This window comes from Magallana gigas, chromosome 3 (assembly GCF_963853765.1).
Source record: "Magallana gigas chromosome 3, xbMagGiga1.1, whole genome shotgun sequence".
NCBI lineage: Eukaryota > Metazoa > Mollusca > Bivalvia > Ostreida > Ostreidae > Magallana > Magallana gigas.
This window is the reverse complement of record NC_088855.1, coordinates 24776434-24804064: the sequence shown is the minus strand read 5'-3', so window position 1 is coordinate 24804064 and position 27631 is coordinate 24776434. Positions and strand designations below refer to the sequence as shown.

General features: G+C 33.2%; 1 protein-coding gene across 2 annotated transcripts; it reads left to right on the top strand.

Moving 5' to 3' along the window:
- Window positions 1-202: 202 nt before the first annotated feature.
- On the top strand, window positions 203-27631 carry LOC105340467 (uncharacterized). Of its 2 annotated transcripts, none has more exons than XM_011446516.4 (16): window positions 203-359; window positions 5555-6107; window positions 7220-8226; window positions 14764-14888; window positions 15540-15741; window positions 16044-16128; window positions 17331-17436; window positions 18216-18276; window positions 19520-19653; window positions 19793-19910; window positions 20031-20094; window positions 21420-21482; window positions 22271-22328; window positions 23205-23260; window positions 23714-23827; window positions 24787-27631. In XM_011446516.4, the coding sequence occupies exons 1-16, from the start codon at window positions 279-281 to the stop codon at window positions 24861-24863; spliced, it is 2904 nt and encodes a 967-aa protein (XP_011444818.2). In that variant the 5' UTR covers window positions 203-278; the 3' UTR covers window positions 24864-27631. The 2 variants fall into 2 exon arrangements, with proteins under 2 accessions (XP_011444818.2, XP_065935130.1); XM_066079058.1 differs by lacking the exon at window positions 203-359 and adding an exon at window positions 4400-4539.

The window sequence follows — 27631 nt, the reverse complement described above, 5'->3', positions numbered from 1 at the left end:
ATATTCATGAACCGAAGGTACTTGAATTGTTATGGGGTTGTGTGTAGTTGTCGCGCACCTTGATCTACCTATGCGATAAGGAAATACACGGCATATATATCTTTGTCATCACCATTACCTCTAGCGATGTAATAAAATTAAAGTCTTAACAACTATTTACCCATCAATCACATTGTATTAAATTTAAAAATTACCCCTGATTTATTGGGTATGCCTCTCACCCAACCCGCACTTAGTCACGTGACGGAAATGAAGTACACCGAAGATTAAACGAAAACATGGCAGCACCCGAGACAGACGTGCCGAACTTACTCGGCGAAAAATCGACACCCGCTAAGATTGAGGAGTTGTCCAGGGAGGTAGGACACACATTTTTAAGAAAAATATTTTACTGAACTTAAGAGTCATGAACGATTTAAGAGGACAATAACTAAGACCTTATTAATGGATAGGGAATTGGAGAATGGGTAGAGAATTTGACCAGCTGTTTATCTAATGCATGGCTCTCAATCTACATACCCTGGTGAATATTACACGTAGCAATAAGTTATTGGCTTCGCATGCTGTAGATTGCATTGTTTAATGTCCGTTTTGTTACTAATCTATCGTATCTTTATGTAGATTTTTATCTTGTATTGTCGACACCGATTACGGGGTTATGGCTCGGGTGTTCCGTTATAGCGAAACCATTCGTCCGTGACTTTCCTTTTTCGCAGCCATTATCGGGGTCATTGAAGTGTGACGTCAAGGGGGCGGAGTTTTATCCACATACTAATTGCGAATATACATTCGACGAAAACAGGCACAATACATCATTTGTCAACTTTAAAGGATCAAAAGTAAAAAAAAAAAAACACACAGAGCAGACATTGCTCTTGTTTTTATACCAAAGGGAAGAAATAGCCAGTGTCTATTTTTAGTGTTTGATGAGCTTTTTGGAAATAATACAAAATAATAGACCTCCTTGATTCTCAATAATTTAATCAAGACTTAAGTAAGGTTTGTTTATGTGACCCTACAAAAATATATGTCACGATTTCTAAAGGCTGATACAGCCATATAGCGACATTGTTTATACAAGTTAATTGGACAAGAATTTTGCACTCTGAGTACCCCCTCTGGCTTACATGTGTTGGTAACAGGAGATTTTAACATATTAATAATGTCATACACATTTGTATCTAATATATCATAAAGTCATTTTGTCAATCACATTACATAACCTCCCCAGCTGATACCCGGCCCTGTGGTCATGAAACACAGTAAGGGACAGGATTGATTTATTTGTCAAAGTTATCTGTCGTGTGTAAAAAAAAAAAAGAAAAAAAAAAATCCCAAACCCCCAAAAAACAAATCTACAGCCCCATACATCCATGCATAAGAAATGTTTAGTGTAAAACTATTGATTACTGATGAAAGTATAGATCTATGTGAAATGGTGTACAGTATGTGATTTTACTGGAAAGGTTTCAGTTTTAATTTTATGTTTATGTAAAATGTATGTCCGGATCCTATGAAATTGCAGTAGTTAAATCAGATTGAAAAAATTCATTTATTAAAACTGCAAACTATGAAGAAATCACTACAAATAAGGATTGTTTCTAATGCAGCTCAATATATTCAATGTGAATGGTTAGATTTTTTTCCAGTCGTTTTATTTATTTAATCCTCATGAAATACTGCATCTCTGTTTACTTCATCAAGAGCAGGATCGAATTCTATCATATCGCTGTATCTGGTTGAGGCAAGATATGTAGTGGTTAATATTCTGGAGAAAAAAAATTGAAATATATTTTATTCTCCTAAATGAAAATCAAGTTTGACACTTCTGTATTTTATCATATATAAAACAAAAATCTTCGAAGAGATGTTATAAAACATGCATTTACCGAAAAACTAGGAAATTTTGTTTATTAAAATAAATTTTCAGATTTTTGTGTTTTCATTTTTTTTCTTCTACAAATTTTGATTTATATTGTAAAAAGATAATTTATTTAAATGTTATGTAATTTATTATCAAATTTCATAAAATCATATGTATTACTGTAAAGTCTCCTGTATAGTATGCCTTTTTTCAACCAAATTTAATCAAAAGTGGGGGTGCCTACTATACATTTGGTACAAAAATTTAATCATTTTTTTTCAGAATGTGCTTCTGAATACCATAATATTATACCTGTCAATATTGTGTGTTATGCGTCTACATTTAATTTATTTTGTCAAAAATGCCTGATTCTTAATTCAATGTCCATGTATTGGAATATTTATTCACTGTTTCTTGCATCAAACAAGTTCTTGCCTGTGTATTTGCCATATCATAACTAGCCACCTGTTGACTCGTTGTGTTTTGTGTTGAGTGGTTGATATCTGTTTAACAATTGCCGTTGAAGCATGCATCACTCATGCTGGACTTCACAGTTTAATCAAGTGCAATAAAATATTAAAGTTACAATGATTGAATTAAAAACTGTTTTATTTCCTTGACCTTCGCGTCCCATTATGCAGTTGTTGTTATAACGTAGACATTGTTAAAATAGCTTGATCTTTTGTAAGACTTGACAATGACAATGTTCAATATTCAAATTTATTTTTTGAATGTTAATTTTATAACAATAATCTAAGAATTGGACTAATTATAAATGAAGACATGATTACTTTTGTTCTTGTTTTGGATTAGATCTACAAATGGCTGCCATCATTTTACCACCTCACTTTTTTGTATTTGGATTAGCTTATTAGGTTTTTGGCAGAAAAAATAAATTACCGGTAGATGCATTTCAGGGTTAGGAAGAGGTTTGATATTTGATTGGTTTTTAAATGTTCTTAATTATCTCCTCATTTTTTTTCATTTTTTATTAATGACATGCGGATTCTCTGAAAGTGTCTCTTGATATTCAAAATGTTTTGTTCTTTTTTTATCATATTGTTAGGCATGTACAATTATAAAAAGTAGTGAATTGATTTTCATCAAAGAGTTAAAGACAATTAAGGATTTTAGGAAGCAATGAAAAATTAAAATAAAACAAAATTTGTTGTTTGTGACGTCCTGACATTTTCGACATGCTGCGTCAAAGTATAGTGTTGACAAGTCTAACTAAAATTGACATAAAATGCTTCAAGAATGCAAGATCTTGGTTATCTTACTATATTTGTACTCAGAAAGAGAAACTGAGAAGTCTGGCACGGGACAGGTGCATGCTTCACCAGAAATTGTTAAAGGTGGCTGATTACATTATGGCGAATACAATGGCGAGATCTGTCTTAATTCAAGGAATGATGAATATAAAATATTCAAATATATGGGAATTTAATAAAGAATCAAGCAATTTTAGGGAATAAGATGCAAATCTGTAAGCGAATACCTATACAACGTGCATTCAATGCGATTTCGGCTGAATTACTCCATTTTAATATAGGATAGTAATTATGATTTAAAACAAATAAAGTCTGATGATATGTGTAAGTATTTTTGAGTTGCAGTAAGTTGTATACAAGTCAGTGTTAATTACAAACAACAGCTGTTAGAGAGTTTTTCCACACTAATGAACCTTTCAATTTCCACGCTATTATCATAGTAAATGGATTTTACTACACAAATCGGAACTGTACAGAAATCCAGAAAAACAGAACCAAAACTTAACAGAACAAATTGTTTTACTGTTTTTCTGTTATTTCGGTGACCTGTGACAGCCCTGTTGGAAATGATGTTGGCTAGTGCTACAAAGATAACACCCATATATATATTTGCTTTAAAATTTTAGTATTTTCCTATAGCCTTATATAGAGCTCTTCTCCGAAAGGAGATCAATATAGTCTTAAAATGGCCATAATGAAAGCCGCTTTTAAGTGCCATAACTCAATTTTGATGCAGTATTTGCAACAAGTTGACATAGATGAAATCGAAAAAAAAAAAATTCACATCAGATGAACTCCATCATAAGATAATTCTTCCGTATGGATAAAAAATAAAAGGGCAATAGATGCAAAAACTATATCAAGAATTTACAAATACGGTGTAGAAATATCTTGTCAAGAGGCCTGAGAGATTGGCCATCCACCTTATGGGTAACAGGGACCATTAACAAGGGCTTTGCATTTTACGAGTCATAAGTGACAGAACAATGGTGAAGAGTGACTTGCATGGTCTTTTTGCATGGGTTATGTCCTGTTATGCATGGGTAAGCATAGAAATTATCACGATGCTCTTTTTTTATGGTAATACATTGTTTATTTTTCCATCTTTGATTTTCTTGGTTTCCTATTCTAGGTGGTCAGAAATAAAAGATATTGGGTTCGGGAAAAGAAACAACATTTATTGCATGAGGAATGCTCCTTTATATTTGCTGTTTGCCTCTTTCATGTTTGAGATATAGCTTTCACCTGTCTGTGCTACTACCTACGTCTGGAGGTGTTTGTCCCTTCCTCTGCTCTCTCCAGTGCTGAGGATCATGTGATAAGGTTTGGTGATGGGTGATGTCATGGAGGCCGGGTGTGAGGAAGAGAAAATTAATGCAAGAAAATTTGTGAATAAACTGCATGGTATGAATGTCAGTAAACCCAAAACCTCAGTTTGAGACAAAGATATCATAAGCAATTATGCCTACAGTTTAAAGGCAATATATTTATTTTAAATTATTCTCTCTTAGTGTTATTTACAAAGATTTCATTTTTCGTTTTTTATTCAACTTCATGAAAATGAGAAAAACACAGGGTTTTATATGTGAAATTATCTTTCAGGAAAAATACATTGTTTGTTTCAAAATGAGGTTGATTTACAGATAATTTTAAGAGGTGGGGATGAAATAACATTTATTGATTTAAGCTTTCATTCTCTATGACAATTTTGTGATAATTTTCATCAATTCTGTATGCACATTTTACATTTCTAAGCCAACTATCAGCATTTTCACTTTAAATTTATAGGATAATCTTTTTCAAAATATTAATGTTGCAAAATATATCAAAATATATATATCTGCTTTTAGTGATTTTTCATATTTTTCTATAGCCTTAAATTAGATTTGTTGAATGACTGTTTTGAAACATAATTTAATTTGATTCTGAATTGTAGTTTTGGCATGCTCTTCAATTTTTTTTATTATACATTTAATATTGATTTAAAGTATTGTCCTTGTGCCTTGAAAATGCCTGTTAGTTTTAGAAAAGTGTACTGTCTTAATCTGAAGTCATTATTTTGGAATTCATGTAAGCTAGTATCTTAATTGACATGTAGAAAACTTGGAATTGTTTTATTGTTAAACATATAGAAAAACTAGTATTTAGAACTTATCAATGAATGGGATGGGTTTCTGGCATGGAAATAAGCAAGAGATGGACATCTGCTTATCTTTTTACTTTTCTAGAAGACAATTTAGAATCGCAGAATTGTAAGGGTTTTGAAAAGCATATTATTTGTGGGTGCATCAAAGGGATCAAGAACTTTTGGATATATTTTTTATCATGTTTATATGAACGTACATTGATTATGAAATACTAAGGTGAAGTGATTCTTTTTTATGCATGTTTTACTCATTTTGACCTTGTACGGCTGTAGGCAAGTCCATCTTCCAACTTCTCAAACCAGGATAATGAAAACTTGGCTGAGAAATGTACAGAACTTCTGCAAGGATCTGAAAGTGACAAATCTCAAGCTGCTATCCCCTCTCTGCTCACATCCAAGCTTCTTCCTGACCCCAGCATTATGCCTGAGGAGAGACAGTCCATTGTTAAAGGGAACATCTCCGAGAAACTTCTTCCAGATCAATGTGTGCTTCCAGAGGAGCCCCGTCCACCGTGGAAGGGGACGCTGGTGCAGTGTGCCAAACTTTGGTCATATCTCTCAGGCATCTCCACCTTTGAAAGAGCCAACATGTTGAGGAAAGGAAGAGAAGTACATAAGATATATGTTGACGTTATCAAAGGAAAGACATTCCTGGACGACCAGTTCTCCTACACCGAGTTTGGTCGAATGGTGCTACAGAATGGGACTATCAGGGCAGGGCGAGCTAAAAATGCCAAACAGATTGTAGTAGCCAGGGAGACTCTGTACTGTAGTGGGTCCGGGGCTTGTAAGCGGGCCTGTGGGGGATATGGAGAGTGTATTGCAGGTTTGTACTCCCTTTAATGCCTGCATACTTTTGATATATACTGTCACCTTAAAATATTTAAAATGTGCTGCACTTTTTCATTCAGATAGATATTGAATGCTATTAGGTATATTTACATGCAAAATATTTACTTAAGTTACAATATTTATACCCCCGCAAACAAAGTTTGGGGGGGTATATAGGAATCACCTTGTCCGTCGTCCATCTGTCAGTCATTGTGATCAGAATCATTAAACCGAAAAAAAAAATGTTTAAACAAGGATTTCTTATATAAAGAATTAAGTTTAAGATGTCAGCAGCCTTTGCAGTCATCCCAAAGAGTCAAATTGAATTCAAAACTTTTAAATGAGGTAATCTGATGCATAATTGTATTTAAATCAACAAGAATTTTAAGTCTTAAACCACATTCTGCATGCAAATGGATGATCATCAATTTTAATTGTTTATATTGCCATGTACAGTTGAAAATACTGCAGTACTGTATACAGGGAAATATTCGCCCCCATTCTATTTTCGCCCCTTTCGCTTGTTGTTAGCGGGCGAATTTAAGACTGGGCAAATTCCGATGTCTTCAATTATTTTTTTTAAACACAACTGTGTCTGGGCGAATTCAAGACGGGGCGAAACTGTTTGCAAGTGTAGAAGGGCAAAAATTACACGGGGCAAAAATAACCCTGTATACAGTATATTGCAAAGCAAAATTTCCAGCCAAAGCCCAGCTCTACTTGCATTTCATGTGGTTGCATGAGAAGTTTGACAGTCATGAAAGTCAACATGTTAAAATGATCATTCCATATTATCAATTCAGTATTGTAGAGGCAAGATGGGGGTTGAGCAGTTAAGAGTTCCAGAGAAACTGTATATAGTAATGACTTTATTTGATGAATATTGATTTTTTGGTGTTTGCGTGCAGTGTCTTTTGAATACTAAATGGAAGTAGATGAATTTGAGACATAATAACTTTAATATAAAGTTATAGGAAAAGGTTTTTCTAGCAGAAGATTCCCCAATTTTTATAAAATATTAGATTAGAATTGTCCACATGTAAGATTTTCATATGTGATGTATAAAAATAAGACCAGATAACTTAAAGCTTCTTGTCTTGATTTTAGGTTGTGAAAAAACCAAAATGAGAGGACACAAGTGCAGTTACCGAGTGAAACTCACCATGCGCTTGGGATATGTCAACCATTGGTTTGTGGAAGTGCTTGGAGATCATGATCAGTTTGGGTCCATAAATGATTCTGTCCCCACACCTTCAAGTTTATCTCCCAGCATTCAGAAAGGAGAGAATGGTGATGGCTCCCTAAACAGTGATCTCAATAAGATGCATACCAAAACATCCTCTGCTAATACTTCACATCGTCTGAACAGCCCAGCTGATTCTTATGTGACCATGGTACCCCAAGGTACCATTGCCATGCCTAATTCCTTGCCAAATAATTTTCACAGTGTTTTACCAAATACTATTTACACAACCCCATCTATGAATTTGCCAGTAAACTTGCCGGTTCTTACCCAACAAGCCATTATTCCTTCACAAAATTTGCCATTATTCATGACTGCAGGGACAAATATTCAAAGAGATTCTGCTTATATGGGAATGGTAATGTCAGAATTCAGCCAACAAGATGTGCCACTTCCATTGGTGAAAATGAAGAAAGAACCCATGGACAATGGTTATGATAAAACAAGTCCTACAGACTCTTCTGAGTCCAATTCTTTAGATAGCTTTCATTCAAACACACAAAGAATGTCTGTTTCAAGCAGGGCCAAAGCAAGAAAAAAATTTACTCCCTATCAGTTGATTAACACATCACTCAAAGAGAACCAAACCAAACAGGATCTTGCTGATTCCACAACATTATGTAATAGTGACCACCAGAGTGTTCACCGCAATGGAAACCAAAGAGGAACATCCGAGACCAGGGTAAGACGTGAGCTTAGGGACTTGGTCGCCAAGCGTGAGCTGGACCGCTGTCTGGGAGTTCAGACCAACCAAAACGATGAGGAAATAAGTGACAGCTTACGACAGCTGATTTCAGAGGGGGAGATTGAGAATGGATACACCTACATTTGGGATGAGGATCTGACAATGGAAAATGGAAAAGCTGATAAGGTAGAAAGCAACCCTGAGGTCCAGATACAGGACAAGCCACGTTTTGCATGCTGTGCTTATTGTCTTGTTTATGTGCCTTAAAATTAATATCCACTTGGGCTATGGTTTACCTTGAAAGAGAGATTCTTGCAATTGGCTAAACCTTGCATGCATTGGATATGAAGACTTGGAAATGTAGACATTGGTCTGTCTAGGACAGAGGAAAAATTGGTGGAGGTTTGCTAGGTTCCAAAAAAAAATAAAAAAGCAATTCCCTTTGCTTGATATTTAACTTGCCTATAATAGGGTGTCTACTAAGAGCCAAAAAAATGTTCTCATGTTTGGTAGCATCAAATGTCATTCCAGAGGGTATTAAAAACACTGATATATTTTATGCATTCAACTGAATAGAGAATTAACACAAATACAAATGCCAAATACTTTTTTCTTTATATAAAAATAAGAAACATGCACAAGAAAAAAAATTGCTGTAATCTTTAAAATCTTCCCACAAGTGCTACCAATGTTATATTAGACAATTGAAACACACTAGTGTGCATTTCCTGTTAAAACTTTTACAGTAGCTTTATGTATTATACTCAAATTACACATACTTGTATTGGGAAGCTTAGGTCACTGAAGGCAACTTCAAAATGCTAGCTACAAGTGAGGAAAAAAAAGCATATAATCAGATGGTATTTGTTTAGCATACATGGATAATGATGTGAGAAGTTTTTTAAAGTATTAAATTAATTGTTTTTGAAGAACTTCATACCTATTCAACAAAAGTACTGGTACTTGATAGATTTTCTCAGAATCAAAACTTTGCAAGATGTGATACATGACAAATCATTTATTCCAGTGACACAATTGAACTTTGTTTCGCATGAGGTATATACTTCATCTCATCTTGTGATTGAGAGGGAAACATTAGTCATAAAAGAAATGCAGTACTCATTTGTGGGTGATCAAAATGAGGTTAGGTTAAAGCCATAAAAAAATTATACACCACAACAAGATGTGTACTTATGATAGAATAGGTACAAACACCCTTAAACCATTGTGTCATTGGCCTATATGTGGATGCATAGAGAAAAATTGATCCAATCACAAAGGAAATATTCTAATAAGATGCTGCACAGTTGGGGTATTATTTCTAATTCCATTTCTCAGACAAGATGTTTCGTTACTCGAGCAGAGTGAAAAAGAGAGCTTAAGCCAGCATTTAAGAAAATATCAATATCTTGGTTTTACTTGGTTTATTGATTTGGGAGGACGAAGGGGTTAGATGGAAAAGAGATGGAGTAAGTGAGAGAGGGAGTCAAGACAAAAGAAAAGAAAAGTTTCTTCATGCATTAAATGCAATGTTATTTGTTAAGAGTGACCCTTTTAACAGCTTATTTTGAATATTTGAATCTTGTGAAGTACCTTTCTTTTTAAAATTTTTAGAATGTACATGTTGTTTTCTATGTAGATCAGAGAAAAAAAACGTAAATATTTGGGAAAACTGAATGAATCAAACACCCTTATCTGCCCTAAAAAATAATTTATGTAGACAAAGATGTCCTTGTGTGGGTTTTTTTGTTCTACCTGGGATGGCCAATGGAACTTGGCATTTAAAATAGATGTAGAACCCTTGCCTAAACACAACAGAGAATATTAATGGTGTGTGCTTAGCATAGCTGCATATTGAAGTTTGTCCAAATACAAGCCATCCCCAATAGCTGCAAGCCATCAAATTTTTTCACCCTTAATTTCATTGCCATGGTTACTCTATCGAATTTTCTGGAGGTCAATAATAGTTTTTGGGGAATCTTTACAGCTAGCGGGTGAGATGGGTTTATATGGCACAATTGGTTTGGAGACAGGATGGGAGAATTAGACTTCAAATATTGATGAAGTGGTGCTTGAGAATTCAGAGAGGGGGAGAAAGAGGGTACAAGGAAATATAAAAGTTTAGTCACTTTCAATAATATAAAAGAAATGGTATTCTCTAAATCAGGGGAACAGCTTAATTTTAATTGGCATTTCTCTTCATATTGAGCGCAGTGAAAACTGTGAAAAATGAAAGCTGAATCAGAGGTATACTAACAGCAAAAATAAATTCATCAAGCTCCTGGATGCTGCCATATTTGCCTGGCATTTTGTTTGACAAAGTTAACTCAATCGTTGAATGACTGATGCTTATCAATCTCACTTTATCTTTCATTTTCTTTTTCAAGAATTTTAAACAAGCTTTATTTATATCCATATTATAATTGATGCATGATTTATAAAAAGAAAAACTTAAGGGTGTCTGATGCATGGTGAAATCACCTTAATTCAGTTTCACACTTGAATGAGGCTTACCTGTGTACTGTACACTGGGTTACATGATCTACAAGTTCTGTTTCTGATTCTTCATACCCCAAACCAATTCAACCTTCCTTTTACAAAGTTTTATTATTGGGGGGAAAAGTTGATCAGGATGTTACCAGTGTGCCCTCTGAATAAAATTAGCATATCAGACATAATAGGTTATGGATGATTCATTTGTAGCATAACCTGGAGGACTGCATATGTTTTCTATGGATACCCAAAACTAAGAGGTCCTCAAAGGAAAACAAAATTAAACTTAAGGGAATACTGAACAGACTTTTGACTTTCTATTTCTCAGAAATACACATCTGATTGTATTGAAATGCAGTTGCATTAAAGTGCGTGAGAGACTTTAAGCAATGATGCACCCTTAAATTTCTTATCCTCTTTCTTTTTTATATGATACCAGTATATCAATTTAAAATATATATCATTTGTATTTTTAAGGAAGGAGGATGATCGTTTGATATTAATCTGTTTCTGCTCTAAGTAACAGGATTCACGGTATATTGTCATGCTTGCTAGGTGAAGCTTTGTTGTGTACCCTGATTATAATTTCAGATATAAAAAATGTTCTTTGGTTGGAAGGCATTTAGATAATACTTGAGTATGAATATTGATGAGGGATACAGATTAGAATTCTATTGCCTCGCTTAATCTGATTAGATAACTAATATATATGTTTTTTTGGAAATGTAGGAAAATTTTGATTTGATTTTATGCATTGAGGAAATGATATTGTCAGCTCAACCAATTTTGTAAAGTAAATGGTTGCATAGTAAATTAGCTATAAGACAAATGTGATCTTTTGTGTATAATAACAAGTTGATGGATAGGTATTTAAGAACAGGTACTTGTGGCAGTCATGGGTAGAATTTAATTCTCCCTCTGTCAAGTATGAAGAGTTACCACAAAACCCTAGCCTGCAGGCTTGCTTTTATGTTTTGTTTCGGATCTGAGGTTGCATGATACCGTAGTTGTATTGTCATGTTTTAATTACCCATTTCCTTGATTTCTAGAACTGTTTTTCAGTAACAAGAATTTACATTATGTTACTGGGATAAAATATGCCTTTCTGTTAAACTGTTTTCCTTCCCTTTGATTTTGACTGAAGGCCTTTCTCTTATGTAATCTTGATCACCACATAATGAATTTACTCATTCTAAGTGGTATAAATATGAGTTAAAAATTTGTTGCTTAGTTCTCAAAATTATATGATAAGATAGAAGTACTGTACTGTTTGTAATTTACATCCATTTCAGAATACTGGTTTATACCATGTATTCTGTGTTTCAAATCAATGGATGTAAAATAATATTGCAACACTAACACCCTGTTATATTGTAAAAGTTGAGATTTAGTTGCAAATGTGTGGCAGTTAATATTTGCATTCATTATGGATGACTGGTTCATCATTGACACTTTTAAGTGTATGGGGGTAGAATCACCCCTAAGCTGACTAATCATGATGGATGGACTGACATAATCGGTTTGTCAGACCCTATAACTTGCCAAAATTTGATAACTTAATCAATATAGTAACACATTTGTTGTCAGGAGAGAGAGAGAGAGAGAGAGAGAGAGAGAGAGTTTTCTGATTAATAGATTTAATAATTCAGTCTTTTTTTTTCAATGACTTGAAATGAATTTTTTGTGCCTTGAATCAATTGGTTTAAAATATCTTCATCTAGTCTATAGGAAGTTGTAAAGGTATAGTCAGCAATTCATGAAAATATTATATTTAATTGAATATAAATGAGACTTATTTGCATTAGCTTCCAATTACTCAGGTATAAGGAATAAAATGTGTCTTAATTTTAGTGATTAATGGCTAGGTGTTTTTATACCCACTTCAGGTGAAAAAGATTGCTTTTTAACTGTAGAACAATGGCGCCTGAGATAAACTGACATTGCACATGTGCACACAGGTACATACATTTACATTTTTTACTCAAAAACATTTCTGATGGGTATGTTTTCCTTTAGGCTATTTTGTTTCTTTTTTTTGTCAAACAATTGAAGACAGCAGATACTGAATTAATCGCCATTACTGGTGATGTACAGATAGTTGTCTGATAAAACTACGTATTAATGAAACATCAGATTTACAACCATCACTCTCACTCTCTATCTCTCTCTCTCTCTCTGGGTATGCATGCCTATGAGGTATATGATGAAAAAATATTAAATGAATTACCGGTATATACTTTTATGAATGTTATCTTTGTCAGAGAAATATCTACCGTATTTTCCCGACGACTCGTCGATGCGGACGACTCGTCAAATTGCCCGTTTTTCGCCAAAATTTTAACAAAATCTATCGATACGTCGATCTCAGACCATACGTCGATCTTATCACTTCAAAATGGCCTATAAAACTGCAGTAACATTATCAGTGTATGATGCCACGATGTCACCGATATTGCTACCATAATTATTAATGATTAGCATTTAAACAATTACGCTTTATACTTATGCATCAAATTTTCAAATACCGGCAACTTCTACAAAGTCGCTTGCATTTTAAACAAATCCCGATATCACGTGTTATGCAAAACTAAACTTACTTTGTCAGAAATATTTTATTCCCAAGCATTAAAATAAGTATCCACTCTGACTATCGCCAGTGTATTCGCCATTACGTAACCAGCCACCTGTTGACTCGGCGCGTGGTCAGTGTTTGTTTAACAATTTCCGGTGTCACAGGCATGCACCTGTCTCGTGTCGGACTTCAAAGGGGGATCTCAAGTGCAGAAAGCTTAGCAATTACTATGATTTGATGAAACTTGTTTACTTTGTATCCAGTAATGCAGTTACACGCTATTGTTTTACATAGACACTGTTAGAAATAGAACGATCATTTGTACGACTTGATAATGACGATATACGACATACATACGTTTCCTAAAAAAATTATCTAACAATAATCAAAGAATTGGACAATAATTAATCAATGAACTATAATCACTCTTATAACGGTACTCTTTATATACACAGGGAGTGAAATTGCCGTAAAGTTATCAGCCTTAGGGCAAGATTATTAACACAACCGGTGTCAGCCTATTGTATAAACAGTAGTATTGATAATTGCCGATTACGTATTTTAAGATTGAATTTGACCATTAAAAATTTCTGATTTATACTTTCCACTAACAACTCTTTACAAATAAAATAATTAAATTTAAAAAAAAACATCCCCCGGACCTACTGCAATATTTTCTTCCATTCAAACTTGGTTTCAATTTTACTGCGCAATGTTATCTTCCTACTAGTGATACATAGAACCATGTGACGATGTGTTTATAAAAACGGAACGGTAAAACTTTTAATTGATTAAAGACAATGTAACATTTTTTTAATAACTGTTGTTATTATTATGTATTAATGTGTTGACAGATGAGTGAAAATGATAATTATTAAAGATGAACAGTGAATTCAACAACATAATTTTTAATCACACAGCCAACTCAAGATGATTAAAACCAAGATTTTTAATGCTATTTTTAAAAAATTTCTGACATCGAGCCTACGACAAGTCGAACAAGACGATAAGTCGGGTGCTCTGCTTCAGAGGAAAAAAATACCGACTAATCGTCGGGAAAATACGGTAATCTATATAGAGACACGCACACATTTGTTCCCCGCCAATACGTGTACCTCTCGGGGACCCTTGGAATGCAGTAATGAATAATTGTTCACATTAGTTGACAGCCCAGTGGTTACACTGTTAGGTGTTTGTGTGTGATGTAACAGTCATACGTGGACAGTAATGAAATGTACATCAATGTGCAGGTGACGGGTCAGAGGGCAGGCTAGCTGTCAGTAGTTAAAAGACAGCAGTTATCTCCCAGCCAATTCTAGCGGGGCCATAAACATGTACTAGTATTTCGTTAATTGAGTGGGATTTTCATTCTTATTGTAATTGCATTGATTTATCAGACCCCGTTAAAATCTTAGTTTTTTGACAAAGAGAAATTAAATATTTCAATTTCAAACTGTGTTTTGGGGCAACATTGATTATATGAACTAGCTTTCTTCGGACAAATATATTAATTGCCCTCTGTTTTGCTTTAAGCAATATTTCGTCCCTGGGGGGCTAACATAATCAAAGTTGGCAATGTTGCCCCAATCAATATTTGTATGATATATATGTATTACAGGTATGAGGAAGAACTAAAATTTTTGATTTTTGAATTCCAGGATTTGATGACCAGAGTGCGTCAGCTAGAGTCTCACGTGAAACAGTTAAGAAATGTGGTGCTCAAGGGTCAGGGCGAAGGGCAGGTCAAGAAAAAAGCCAAAGGCAGAGAGTTTGATTTTAAGAAGTAAGGGTTTGATTAAGAATTATGCTGCATGTACTGTAGAAAAGGATATTAGCTAACCTGATCATGTTTTACACCTTTTTGTTAATTTTTTTGTCAGAGAGTTATGTACTTTTTGATGAAAATTCAATGATTTTACATACATGATATATCATAGCGATGTGCGGAAATGGCAAGATAAAGGATTATGGAAAGAAATATGATTTTTTGGGGCATCATTGATAGACTATGATGACTTTCCATGTTTATATAGTTTAAAAATTAGCTAAGAATGCAATATCAGATGACAAGCAGTTAAACCTGATGCTTAATTGTTGTGTAAAATTCATAGAACTAATGCATTTAGGAAAGACACTTTAAGTTCCCAAGGGAAAAGTCAGTTATTTATTATAACAAGAATATTTAATGATAAAAGGACTTTATCTTAGTAGTACAGAACTGTAATTTTTCAGGTTGACAATATTTGATCTTCAATATTGAAAATTTTTGGAGTTTTGGACAAGTGAAGTTGAAGTTCGAACAACTAAATGTCTTGGTCACTTGTCAGAATGGACAAGTTGGAAAAAAAAGTTAATGTAGAGCCCAGAATATGCACCTTTGAAAGAGATCTCGTTAGACTAACATGGTTTGTAGTTTCTGAGCAATTCTTCACAGATACAACACTCGACACATTGCCCTGAAGATCCTGTACTTAGGCTGGGACTATCAAGGCTTCGCAGCTCAAGAAGACACAGACAAAACCATAGAAACAGCACTGTTTGAAGCCCTCCTCAAAACCAAGCTGATCGAGTCTAGGGAAACCTCCAACTATCATCGCTGTGGGCGAACAGACAAAGGTGTCAGTGCCTTTGGACAGGTGGATAACATTTCACTTTCATTGAAATACATACTGTAATACTGCAATTAAATACAAATTCAATTTTTCCAAATTAACATTTTTGCTATTCAATACTGAGTTGGTTTGAATTATTTCCACACAACCATTGTATTGTGAATAATAATTGATTGAATTAAAATGTTAAGAGTGATTTAATTTTTACTAATGGCCAAAAAGTGAATATAAAAAATTGAATAAGCAAAGACATAGGTATGAATGATAACATTGTATTTTTAAATACACATGTACAAATTGCTGAACGTCATTATCAAATATTTTAGGTAATCTCAATTGATGTCCGCTCCAATCTCCTGGAGGGAACAGGAGTCAAAGTCAGGGAAGATGGCACAGCACATGAACGTCCAGGTAATTCCATTTAAATGTTACAAAACTGCAATAATGTTGTTAGTAGATTAGTCGGATTGGATGTTAAAAAAATGATTGACATTCATTTACTCATCCTGTGTATGCCTTGTCTGGTGCTTGCAACAACTGTATAATGGAGAAGGCGCACATAGGCATTGCCTGTTGCCTTATCCCTTTATGTAATATATTAACATAATAAAATGTGTTCCAATCAAATCAATCAGGTAATTGACTTCAGTATTTTAAAGCATACTGTGATGACAAAACACCATATCTATTAGCACTTTAATCAAAAGAAACCAATGTCAACCAAGAAACAATTTTCCATTCTATAAATTAATACTTTACAAATACATGTACATAGTTTATGTACACCATCGACATTGCTTGCATTCTTTATAAGATTCGTCTGCCATGCTTACCGATTACCACTGTACACATGTTCGCGGTACTAACTACAGTAATAAGCAGTGAAATAAAGAACAAACACAAACTAAACCACGGCTCAAAAAGCTAAATAGTGATCAAAAAATTTATAATCAACCAACAATTTGAATGATTTAAGCAATTTCAAGTTTAAGATTTCATGAGAGAAAAACGCCATATGAAACCAAAATGGCTGCCTGAACATAAACAAAGTACCCCCTTGTAAGGGATTAGAAAGATGGTTAAGGGAAGATAACTCATTCTAAAATTATTTTGGGCATAGTAGTAGAGTCTGTGACATATTGCTAAATGTTTGATTCAGGTAAATATAGATATTTTATATCAGGAGTTTTACCTTAAAAAACCCTGAGTAGTTTTACCTTAAAAAACCCTGAGTTTGTCCATCATTACTGGGTTTTTTTAGCTCACTGGAGCTTAAAGTTTATAATAAGTGAGCTTTTCTGAACACGTTTTTCCGGCATCCGTGTGTCTTTCCATAAACTTTTTTACATTTTATACTTCTTCTCCAGAACCAATCGGCTGATTTCAAGTAAACTTCGCACAAAGAATTAATTGGTGAAGGGGATTCAAATTTGTTAAAGTAAAGGGTCACACTCTCTTTAAAGGGGAGTTATTAAGAAAAGCTGAAACTTATAAAGAACCTCTTCCCTTGGGGATACACACCATTACCAATTAGATTCCACCCTTCACCTGAACTTACTTGAGGTAAGCCAACTGGTAAACTTTGCCTTTAAGTGCACAAGTTGTTTTTTTAGGTGACAAGACATCAGAATTGCGGTATTGTTTTCTACTGAATAAAGTCCTTCCCCCAGAAATCAGGTGCCTAGCTTGGGCTGCTGTTGATCCGAAATTTAGTGCTAGGTAAGTTTTTGGATATGAGACGTAAAGGCCGAACATTTTACAAACGCCCCCTTTTATTCCTATACAAACTTCAAAACGATGCCGCTTGTCAATCAAGTTTGAAACAATAGCACCCAGTTTGATTGATGTGATCGTGAGATCGTAATATGGCCAGGTCCATGGAATTCTGTTGACTAGCAATTAACACCATTATCTTTGATATCTTCCATCACGTTTTTAAAATTAATCTGTTTGTCATTAAAATTACACAATTTATATTTGAATTTTCATAACCTAAAATATTTCACAAAGATGACCAGCTAAAAAGCATATTAATTTTCTGTTTAAAACAAAATTATGAGCAACTAAAGATTTATTTACTGGTACATGTAATACAGAAAATTGGACTTTGATGCACGAGTTAGGAAACAAACTCCATCATCATTGTATGTAACATCATGATTGCCTTTACATTCAATATACATTCTTACTGATCTCAGATTGTTTTCTTAAACAGTTATTTGTTAAGATTGACAAGTGCTACACACAATTACTTAGCTATATTTTTAAAGCAGAATTAATTTACTGCATTTATTCATTTGTGCTTTCCATGTGTGTTTTTTTAAAGAAAATTCGGACTATAAAATTAAGCCCCGCCCTCACCCGAGATTTACCACCTGCTAAAAATGTTCAGCCTTTAAGGAATGAGGAAACTTTGTTTGATTTGAGTAATATGCTCTAAATGCTGAGTAAACCAGTGTTGATATCTATTTAATTATCTCTTTGCTTTTGATCATTAGATTTGACTGTAAGAAGAGGACATACAAATATTTCTTTCCCAAAGGAAACTTGAATATACAGGTACAGAGAGATTTGTATAAATTATGATTTTTTAAGGTATCCGATCCATAAAAGGACTTAATTTTATAACCTTGAATGTCCGTCATGTAATAAATGCTCTGATAATAATTTGAAGCATTTAAGAGTAGAAAAGGATTTACCCAACAAAATTTTCAAAAATGTTATTACCTAAGCAGTAATTAATTTAGCTGCAGGACTGTAGCTCCCGGTCTGAAAAAATTCGGATGGACGACCTGGGAGCTACAGTGCCTCCCATAGTAAAAAACTGCAATTTACGGCGCACAAAAAATTGCGCTAAGTTTGGACTTATTAACCTTATTTTCACACAAATTCTGTAAAAATAATTAGAACCATAAAATTCTTCAGCAAATTTACTACTGATATCATCACTTTACTTGCCTCAGACCTTCTCTTAAACATGATAACCGACCTCGGAAAATGAAGTATGTTAATTTACGTCGAGATCAAGAGTCGCCATTTTTAAATGTAAACAAACATGCACCACTTTAATTGACAGGGCTGGGGATGGTGTTTAAAAGAATATCAGAGGCAAGTGAAGTGACAATATCTGTAGTAAAATGTCCGAGGAATTTTTAAGGATTAAATATTTGTACAGAATGTGATCGTAGATGAGATTAATCAGTCAAAACCTAGCGCATTTTTTTGTGCGCCGTAAATTGCAGTTTTTTACTATGGGAGGCACTGTAGCTCCCAGGTCGTCCATCCGAATTTTTTCAGACCGGGAGCTACAGTCCTGCAGCTATAATTAATTATGAAGATTGCGATAAGGCTATGGGGACAATCAATTTTTTGAAAATGAAAAAGTATCAAAAAAAGTAAGAATATTAATGAATGCTTTGGTGAAAAGATGTCTTTAATCAATAGGAATAGAAAAACTATTGAAAACAAATTTTATACCAGATAGATTTTTTTAAAATTGATTTTTGTAGATTAAAAGCAAGGGGGGGGGGCAACTCTCCAAAACAGGAAAAGGTTATATATTAGGACACATTCTGCTCTTACATACTGATACTTAAACAGGAAAATTATGTCACTAAGTTTACTAAGAATTAAGCCCATACATATCTGTTGTGCATCCAGATTCATTAAATCTGGGGCTATTTTTGATTTGACACCTTAACATATTTACTTTGAACTTGTAATTGTCAGGAGCTGAAATTAATTCAATATGAGATTATTCCTCTCTGCCTGAATCAGTAAAGCTGTTCCATTGATTTTGTAGATGATGCAAGAAGCAGTGGATAAGCTGATTGGTGAACATGACTATAGAAACTTTTGTAAAATGGATGTTGGTAATGGAGTTGTAAACTACACCAGGAAAATTGTCTCGGCTGAAATTTCCGCTGTGGATGAAGGGTGAATATTAACACCATATTAATTAATTTGGTTTTGTTATGTTTTATTTATTTTGTTTGCTCAAGGATCCTAAGTGCATTTATGAATCCTGCACATGCAATATTTAACTTGATGACTAAAATCCACTATTTTTGTACAGAGAAGAGGGCTACCAACTGTGTGAGTTGACCATCGTAGGCCTAGCATTCCTGTGGCATCAGATCCGCTGTATTGTTGCTTTGTTGTTCATGATAGGGCAGGGGAAAGAAAGACCTGAGGTAAAAGCCAAAAACGTTGCTGTAAATTGGTCATTAGTTTATACGACCTGATAATTGAAGTACTTAATGTTGCATAGGAGAAATAATTCTCAGCACTCTGTTTTTGCTTTATTGTTATAGATCATTGATGATTTGCTGGATGTGGAAAAGAACCCTAGAAAACCTCAGTACAACATGGCCTCTGGTAAGTTTGTTTATGAGGGGGATTTTAGAATATACATGTAATCACAGTTTTATTCATAATAGAGCTAAAATAGAAAAGAAACACACCCTCTATGAAAAAAACACCATCATGGCAACACGTTGTTTTAATTCCCACCTGAAAAATTAAATCTTGGTTCAGCTTGGAGATTTTCGTGAGGAATTTCATACTGTAAAAGCGGTTAATTATGTGTAGGGAAAATTACACTAGTTATGCAGTACATTTAAAACAGTGTAAAATACCCCTGCACATAAGGGAAAATAAATCCAAACTTTAGTGTAGTAAATCACGCATCCGTGTATTTAATACCAGTGTGTTTTGTTTGACTATTGAAAATGCACATTTAATCACCAGCGTAAATAACTGCTTTTTCAGCCTTTTATTTAAGGACGACGGACCCAATTCAAGATTTCGCACCTCTGCGCAGAAATCCACGCATATGCTATGAATACGACTGTTTTAATTACATACATCAGAATACAGAAAATAATTAAATTTTCATTCTACTAATTAGAATATGTGATGCCGAAATATTTTTAGTGGAGAAAAATTAAGGAAAAAAAATTAGTCGAAATTTTCTTTATTTGCGACAAGTCTGTTGTATTTCTACGGTTTATCAATCCTTAAACGCCCAAAGGCAATTTATAGTGTTATTATCTGGTAGATATTGAATTTTTATCTTAATCTAACAATATTTACGTATATAGTAATGTAACATCAGGCAATGATTAATTTTCAATGAAGAAAAATGAACCATGCAGTGAACTTTGACACAACCCCATAAAAATTTAGGTCTATGACCTACATTTTTTTTCTGGTCATTGGTAAGCTAATTGACTTCTTAATATTACTGTATAATTAGAGTAAAAAATCTATTGCTGAAATTTTAAAATATCAGTTTTTATACCACACCCCAGAAAATTCCCATTACTTTCTATTATATCTGAGGATTTTCGTACTCAAATTTTGAGACGCCCCAAGTAAAATAAGGAAGTTGATGATTCTGTAATTTTTTCATTGATTTTCACTCGCCATTAACTAATTAACATTGTATAAAAATTGGAACAAAAAATCTATTGTGGAAATGAATTGGGTCCGCCGTCCTTAAGCCGAAATTTCAAACCACTGTGATGATTACGACTCTTTTCCAGTTGTTTTTTCACCTCGATAGTTAATTCCGGACCCCATGATGTTAAAAAAGAAAGTCTTGCCATTCTGGTGTATTTTTAGTAGCTCTCGGACTCCTGTGTACATATTAAGTGTTGGAAAGGTACATATAGTTATGCATTTCCCTTTCTTTTATTCAGAGTTGCCATTAAATCTTTTTGATGCTGAATTTGCAGCAGATGTGGAATGGACTTATGAAGCAGGTAATGAAAGTTAACTTATATAATTATCAAGAATATTAAACTTTAAAATCCTTGTATAATCACTAAACACAGCTTTGTTTAGGCCCCCCCAAAAATCAATGATTTGTTTCTCAGGCATGGCCGCATCAGTAAAATCACCGCATCAGTCTTTTTTATCATAATTGTTTTTCCTTATTAGCTCACTTGTGCTTAAGGCTCAAGTGAGCTTTTCTGATTTGTCTGTTGTCTGTCATTTGGATTGTTTTCTTTGTTGTCATTGTAAACTGTTCACATTTTATCTTCTCCAGAACCGTTGGGCCAAACTCAATGAAACTTAGCACAAAACATTTCTGGGGGAAGGGCTTTCAAGATTGTTCAAATAAAGGGTTAAATCCTCTTTAAAGGATTTTTTCAAAATCTTCTAAAAAATCAACCAGTCAGAAATGCTGTAACTGTGTGGAAGCATCCTCAGATAATGTAGATTCAAGTTTGTTCAAATCTTCATTACCAGGGGTAGGGTGGGGCCACACTGGGGCGAGCTTTGAATAGGAAAATTGAGATCCCTGATTCCTTCTCTATTTAGACAATCATAAAAAACTAACGGTTCATGTGGATATAATTTAATGGGAAATTTTCTGGTAAGAACACATACTTTAATGTATGCAAAAGTTAATACATTTACCAATTAGTGGCAATGTAATGTAGTTATTGAGCGAGCATTTTACCACAGTAACTGCTTGAGACACAGATTAATATTGCTGCTACAATGAGGGATGTGGCCCATTGACCTCTAGTTTCTTTTTCAACAGATTGGCATGAAGAGAACATTAAGCATTTGCAGCAGATCTGGGCACAGCACATTATCAGGTAGATGATTGAAATATTTTGTTTCCTGGGTGTATATATAAATCGTGTAAAGTGGAGAATTTTGGTTTCAGCTCATCTGAACTGAAGGCTCAAGTGAGCTTTAATGATCCATATTTATCCATTAAATTGTCTGGGCCAATTTCAACCAAACTGGATGTCGTCTTCCTGTTAAATGTCGACTTTACTTATTTTTCTCTCGATTAAAAATTTCTTTGTTTCTAAAAATAATACGCACTCACCACTTTTGATCCAAATTTGGCTGAAAAAACAGTGGGTGTTATACACAAGACGTTTTGGTAATATGGTGTCAAAATGCTTTTATGTATTTATGTCAGCCTTAAATATTGGTTTAATAATATAACGCAAGTTTCCTTCTATTATTTGAATTAATAATAATTGGTTGTCTGATATTGGATGCATGAGGCATAGAAAAGATAATGGTTTGTTTCCGCTTTCATGTTGAAAAAAAAAAGGGTTGGAAAAAAAAATTTCAAATGATTTTTAAACAAATTTATTGCAGTATGTATACAAGCCTGTTTGATACTGAGGGATATAAAATGAGAAATAGTTTTAATCTTTAATGATGAGTTGAACAATACCTTAATGATATCTACTTGAGTGGAGACATACTTCAATTTTAAAAGAAAACGTTCTTTAAGTTACACTGATTTTGAAAAGAAAAACTGCTGCAAGAGTTTTGGTGACCAAAACTTTGAGAATTTTTTTTCCTAATCAGACATACGGAAATTGACGATCTTCACTCAAAAATCTTTTTTAAAAAGTTTCGACTTGGCGGTTTAGGCTAGCGGAAACAAACCATTTTTGTCTTGGACCTGATTTAAATATGTCTTGACCTTTAACATTGTTCATTTTCAGGGCATCAATGATCAGAAAAATGTTAGAAGACATGGATAAGGCAAAGGTTGAAACAGGTATATATATATTAGCTTTACACCCAAAATAAATGTCCATTGTACGGTTATTATTAACATTTCTTTGTGTTGATAACTTAATGTTTTGTAATTATTTTTGTGATGTTGTGGTGAATCTCGATCACTTGAACTTCAAGGGACCTCGAGAGGTCAAAAGTTTTAAAAAATCCAGAATTTTTTGTTCCAATTCTTTTTGTTAAAAAATTATAGTAGACAGAAGTTTACATTCACAACATAGAAGGATAGTGACGGGTTTGTTTGTTTTTAAAAACAATTTCCATTAAGTCAATGTGGACAGGTAACATTGAACATAGAATTAACTTTGGACAACCTGACTGAATACACAAATACTGCTTGCCAAATATTTTAAATTACCCCCATGCAGAAATTTCATAGCTTCCTTTTTCCTTGTATAGGCATGTCTAATAACTTTTAATATTATGTTTTTTACAGACAGTGATATTGCACCTTGGGCTGACTTAAGTGGTCCTGTCTGTAGCCAAGCTGATTGGATTGTTCCTTCAAAGGGCAAAATTCACAAACCTCTCCTTGAAAGACAGCTATGTGGTAAGATTTCCACTTCTTTTGTAAACAGATACATTTGAAGCACCTCAACTGCCTTATGTGGATGATATTCATGTTACGATGATGATACTTCAACATTACATGCTGATACTTTATCATTATATGCTGATACTTCAAAATTACATGCTAATACTTTGCTTTATATGCTGTTATTTTGAGGAATCAAGCTACTGTAAAATCATGTTTATGGACAGGATCTGTCTATAATACATACCACCAAAGTTGGGTGTAAAATGCTGAAAAAAACCTGCTGTTCCTATGTTAAATACGCACCCAAAAAATTAAGAAATTTTCAATTAAAATTTTTTTAAAAATCACCCATGGTATGTATTGATATTGTTTTCCAAGCGTTTAAAAGTTAATATTTCTGCAGATCAAACCCCAAATAACGTCAAAAGCAATGACTTAATTGGTAATTAGTAAAATTCTTCAATAATTGTTAATTTAACATTGTGAAGAAATGCTGGTTATGTAATGGTGAATACACTGGCCAGAATTTGTTTGTTGCAAGGGACAGTAGACAGGGTGGATAAATATTCTAATAGATGGAAATTAAATTAAGAATAAGGTGTTTCTGACAAAAGAAAATTAGTCTGTACTCATACAACTTGCATAACACGTGATATCTGCAGTCACACCTCCGCGGTATCCAGAAACATGCTCTGAAAAAATGGGGTAAAAATTTTTTTTATATATAATATGCACCCCCAACTTTTGATCCAATTTTGGCTGAAAAAAGTGTGTGTTGCACATGAAGCTTTAGGGTACAAATGCTTAAATTATATGGATCATTAGGACGTGCAAAAATGCCTCTACTGAAGTTATGAAATCATGAAGCAAAGGTTTGGTAATTCTGCAAACACATGTACTTGTAATTATACCTTAGGTAAAAAAGCTGTTACTCCTCAGTTAAAATCTCTTATAATTTTGTATGATTTCAGACAGTTTAGAGGATAGAATGGAGCATTATGCCAAGAGAAGAAAAATTTCTACAACACCCAGCACAGAGGAGACTTGATAAGCATATCAAGACATGGACTATGAATGTTAAAAATACAGGTCTGCTTTGGCTCAACTTAGTGGGTCAAAAATAAATGTTGAGTTGTACAGGATGTTTATTCCAAGAGATGAAGAATTCATTTCATGACAGGGCACAATGTGACTTATTGTTTGTGGTTATGTATTGGAAAATATAAGAAATTGATTTGTTTATTTTGTTTGTTATTTAGAATTAGTTGAAGGATTAACATTTCCCAATTGACAATATTTGGGACATGGTTGAGTGTTATTTAGTAGTCATTTTCATTCAGTGAAATTTCATTTGTTTGTCAGAAGGTTTCAATGTTTATCAAAGATCCTGTTAAGATGTAGTTGTTCGTTTTTTTTCTTTTCAGGAAATTTCCTTTTATAAATATTTCTGTAAATTTTCAAAAAAAAATTTTCTATGTTTACGCAAGAAACTATGGCATGGTTTTATGTGTTTATGATAGATAGTGGTCAATGTCTGAAGAAATAAACTTTTTGAAAGATAAACACATGTTGACGTCGGTGGAAGCAGAAATGGTGCTGTACTGTGAATTTGCTTTAGATGGGCTTATAATGATTTATGTATGTTTACTTTCATTCTTTTACAACCTTCAAAAGTGGGTGCCATATTGAATTACAGTATTTTAGTTACTTACATACTGTTAATTTAGAAATGGGGATGTGTTCAATGTATTGTCACAGCCAATTAAAAGGGAAATTACATATGATGATATTTACTAAAATATTTTAAATGTATATGTAATGTGGAAAGGAATTTGGGTTTTGTTTTCATAACTATTTTTTTCAATGCCATAATGCTGCCACAGATTTGATTTTCTAGTCATTGGATTTTGTCTCCAAGATAAAAGGTTGCACTTCAATTATATGACTTTACACACACACACACACACACACACATAAATAGTTGACATTTTTAAAACAGTCCAATTTTATAACAGTGTTATTTGATAGAAATTATTTTATGAGTATAGAATAGATTTTTTTTTTAAATTTATAATAATTTTTTATTTTATTTTTGAAAGAAAATTGATGGTGTTGAATACTCTATGAGCACTGGAAATATTAGATAAGGTTTGTGGAACATACTGATACAATTTACTTGGCAATAACAATATTCTCAACATCAATGTTCATTGAAATATTTTGTTCAGTATAGCATGTGTATGATTTTTATTTTATTTTTTCATAGTTTAAAAGAAAATTTTAATGTTGGTCTACAGGAATACTCATATTCACTCAAGGTGCATATTATCTATAGTTTTATATATATACACAGTTTATATGTATTAGTGTTATTTGATGTTACATACTGTAATTGAAAGAGCTTCCATGTCATGTTGTTTGTGGTAGCTGTCATTACTTGGGTAAGTTTAGTATTCTCTCTCAACAGTATAATTCTATTGAATTTGGGGTTTGAGTCAAGGTCTGATGTTGTATCTTTTGTTCCAGATAGATTTCAATGAGGAAATGGAGATCTGGTTAATATTACTTACTCTCTTATCAGTTAAATTCTATTCTTTATCTGATTTATCTTAAAATCTGGTTAATGTCTATATCCAGTTGAAATACCCACAAAATGTTTACAAACAATTGTAAGTTTTAGAAAAAGGTTTATAATTTGTCTCAACACAATTTTTTGAAATAGGAGAGTGATTAATATTTAATACCTATATAGAATGAGTTGTTCAACTTACTTATAGCATTAAAATAAGAATAGAATTTAGATCATTGTGCCAAACATTAAATTATATTTGTTGATGTAATGTACTGTAATTATGTGTTTATATTCATATATTTACATTGTGTACATGTGTATTGAGTGTCCTAGTCGAGGTTTTGGGGTTTTTTCTATCTGTATTTTTTTTTTTTTTGGATGACTTGGATTGCTATGAATTTTGTTAAAATATTTATGTATTGTAGAGGTGTATAATGCCACTCGTCATTTAAAGGCTCATAACAAAGCATTTAATGTAAGTGAAGCAGGCCACTATGAGTAGCAAATGTACCGAAGTACTGGGTTTATTTAATGAATTAAACCTAAAAATGAATTCTGATCCCAGGAAATTTTTATAGATTCATAGTGTCTTGCATGAATTAAAAATTTCTATGGTCATTATGAAGGATAGCTTTATCAGATGCCTAAGCGATAACCAAAATGATTTTCATTGATAGTAAAAAAAAATTCCAAAGAAAATTATGTTATTATACGTTATACGTTTCATTTGTTTACATAATCATGTTTAATGAAAGAAAATCGTTAATCTGATAAATTTAGAAACTTGAAACCAAATGAATTTGTTATTTTATTAAAATGTTCTCTTTTGAAAGAGAATGTAGCTTTAAATAGGAATGTAATCATTTCAAATGAAGATGGAAAAGAAAGTATATAAGGGTATCACTAACTGATTGTTAATATTAATAGTGAATTATGAGAAAACTCTGGTTCTAGTAATATTTTTTTTGTTCAAATGTCACATCTATACTTATAAAAAAAATCTTTATAAGTACTTTCAATAACAATATGACGATGTTTTAACTTTTTGTTGTTCATATATTTCCTGATATATTGTGATCTTCCACTTAGAATCATTTATATAGGTTAAGGCTTCCATGATGATTCACTTAAGAGCTGATGTTGCCATGCAGACATTTATACATAAAATTGAAACTCATTCAATAAATTGATGTAAAATTGTTATTATGCATATATTCAATGGAATAAACGTTATTTGTACATGT

Excerpts from the sequence above, each read along its gene's own strand:
- LOC105340467 (XM_011446516.4), top strand. The coding sequence starts at position 279 with ATGGCAGCACCCGAGACAGACGTGCCGAACTTACTCGGCGAAAAATCG. Across the intron at positions 15,742-16,043 it reads GTGTCAGTGCCTTTGGACAG|GTAATCTCAATTGATGTCCG; the intron begins GTGGATAACATT and ends CAAATATTTTAG. Across the intron at positions 19,654-19,792 it reads ATTTCCGCTGTGGATGAAGG|AGAAGAGGGCTACCAACTGT; the intron begins GTGAATATTAAC and ends ATTTTTGTACAG.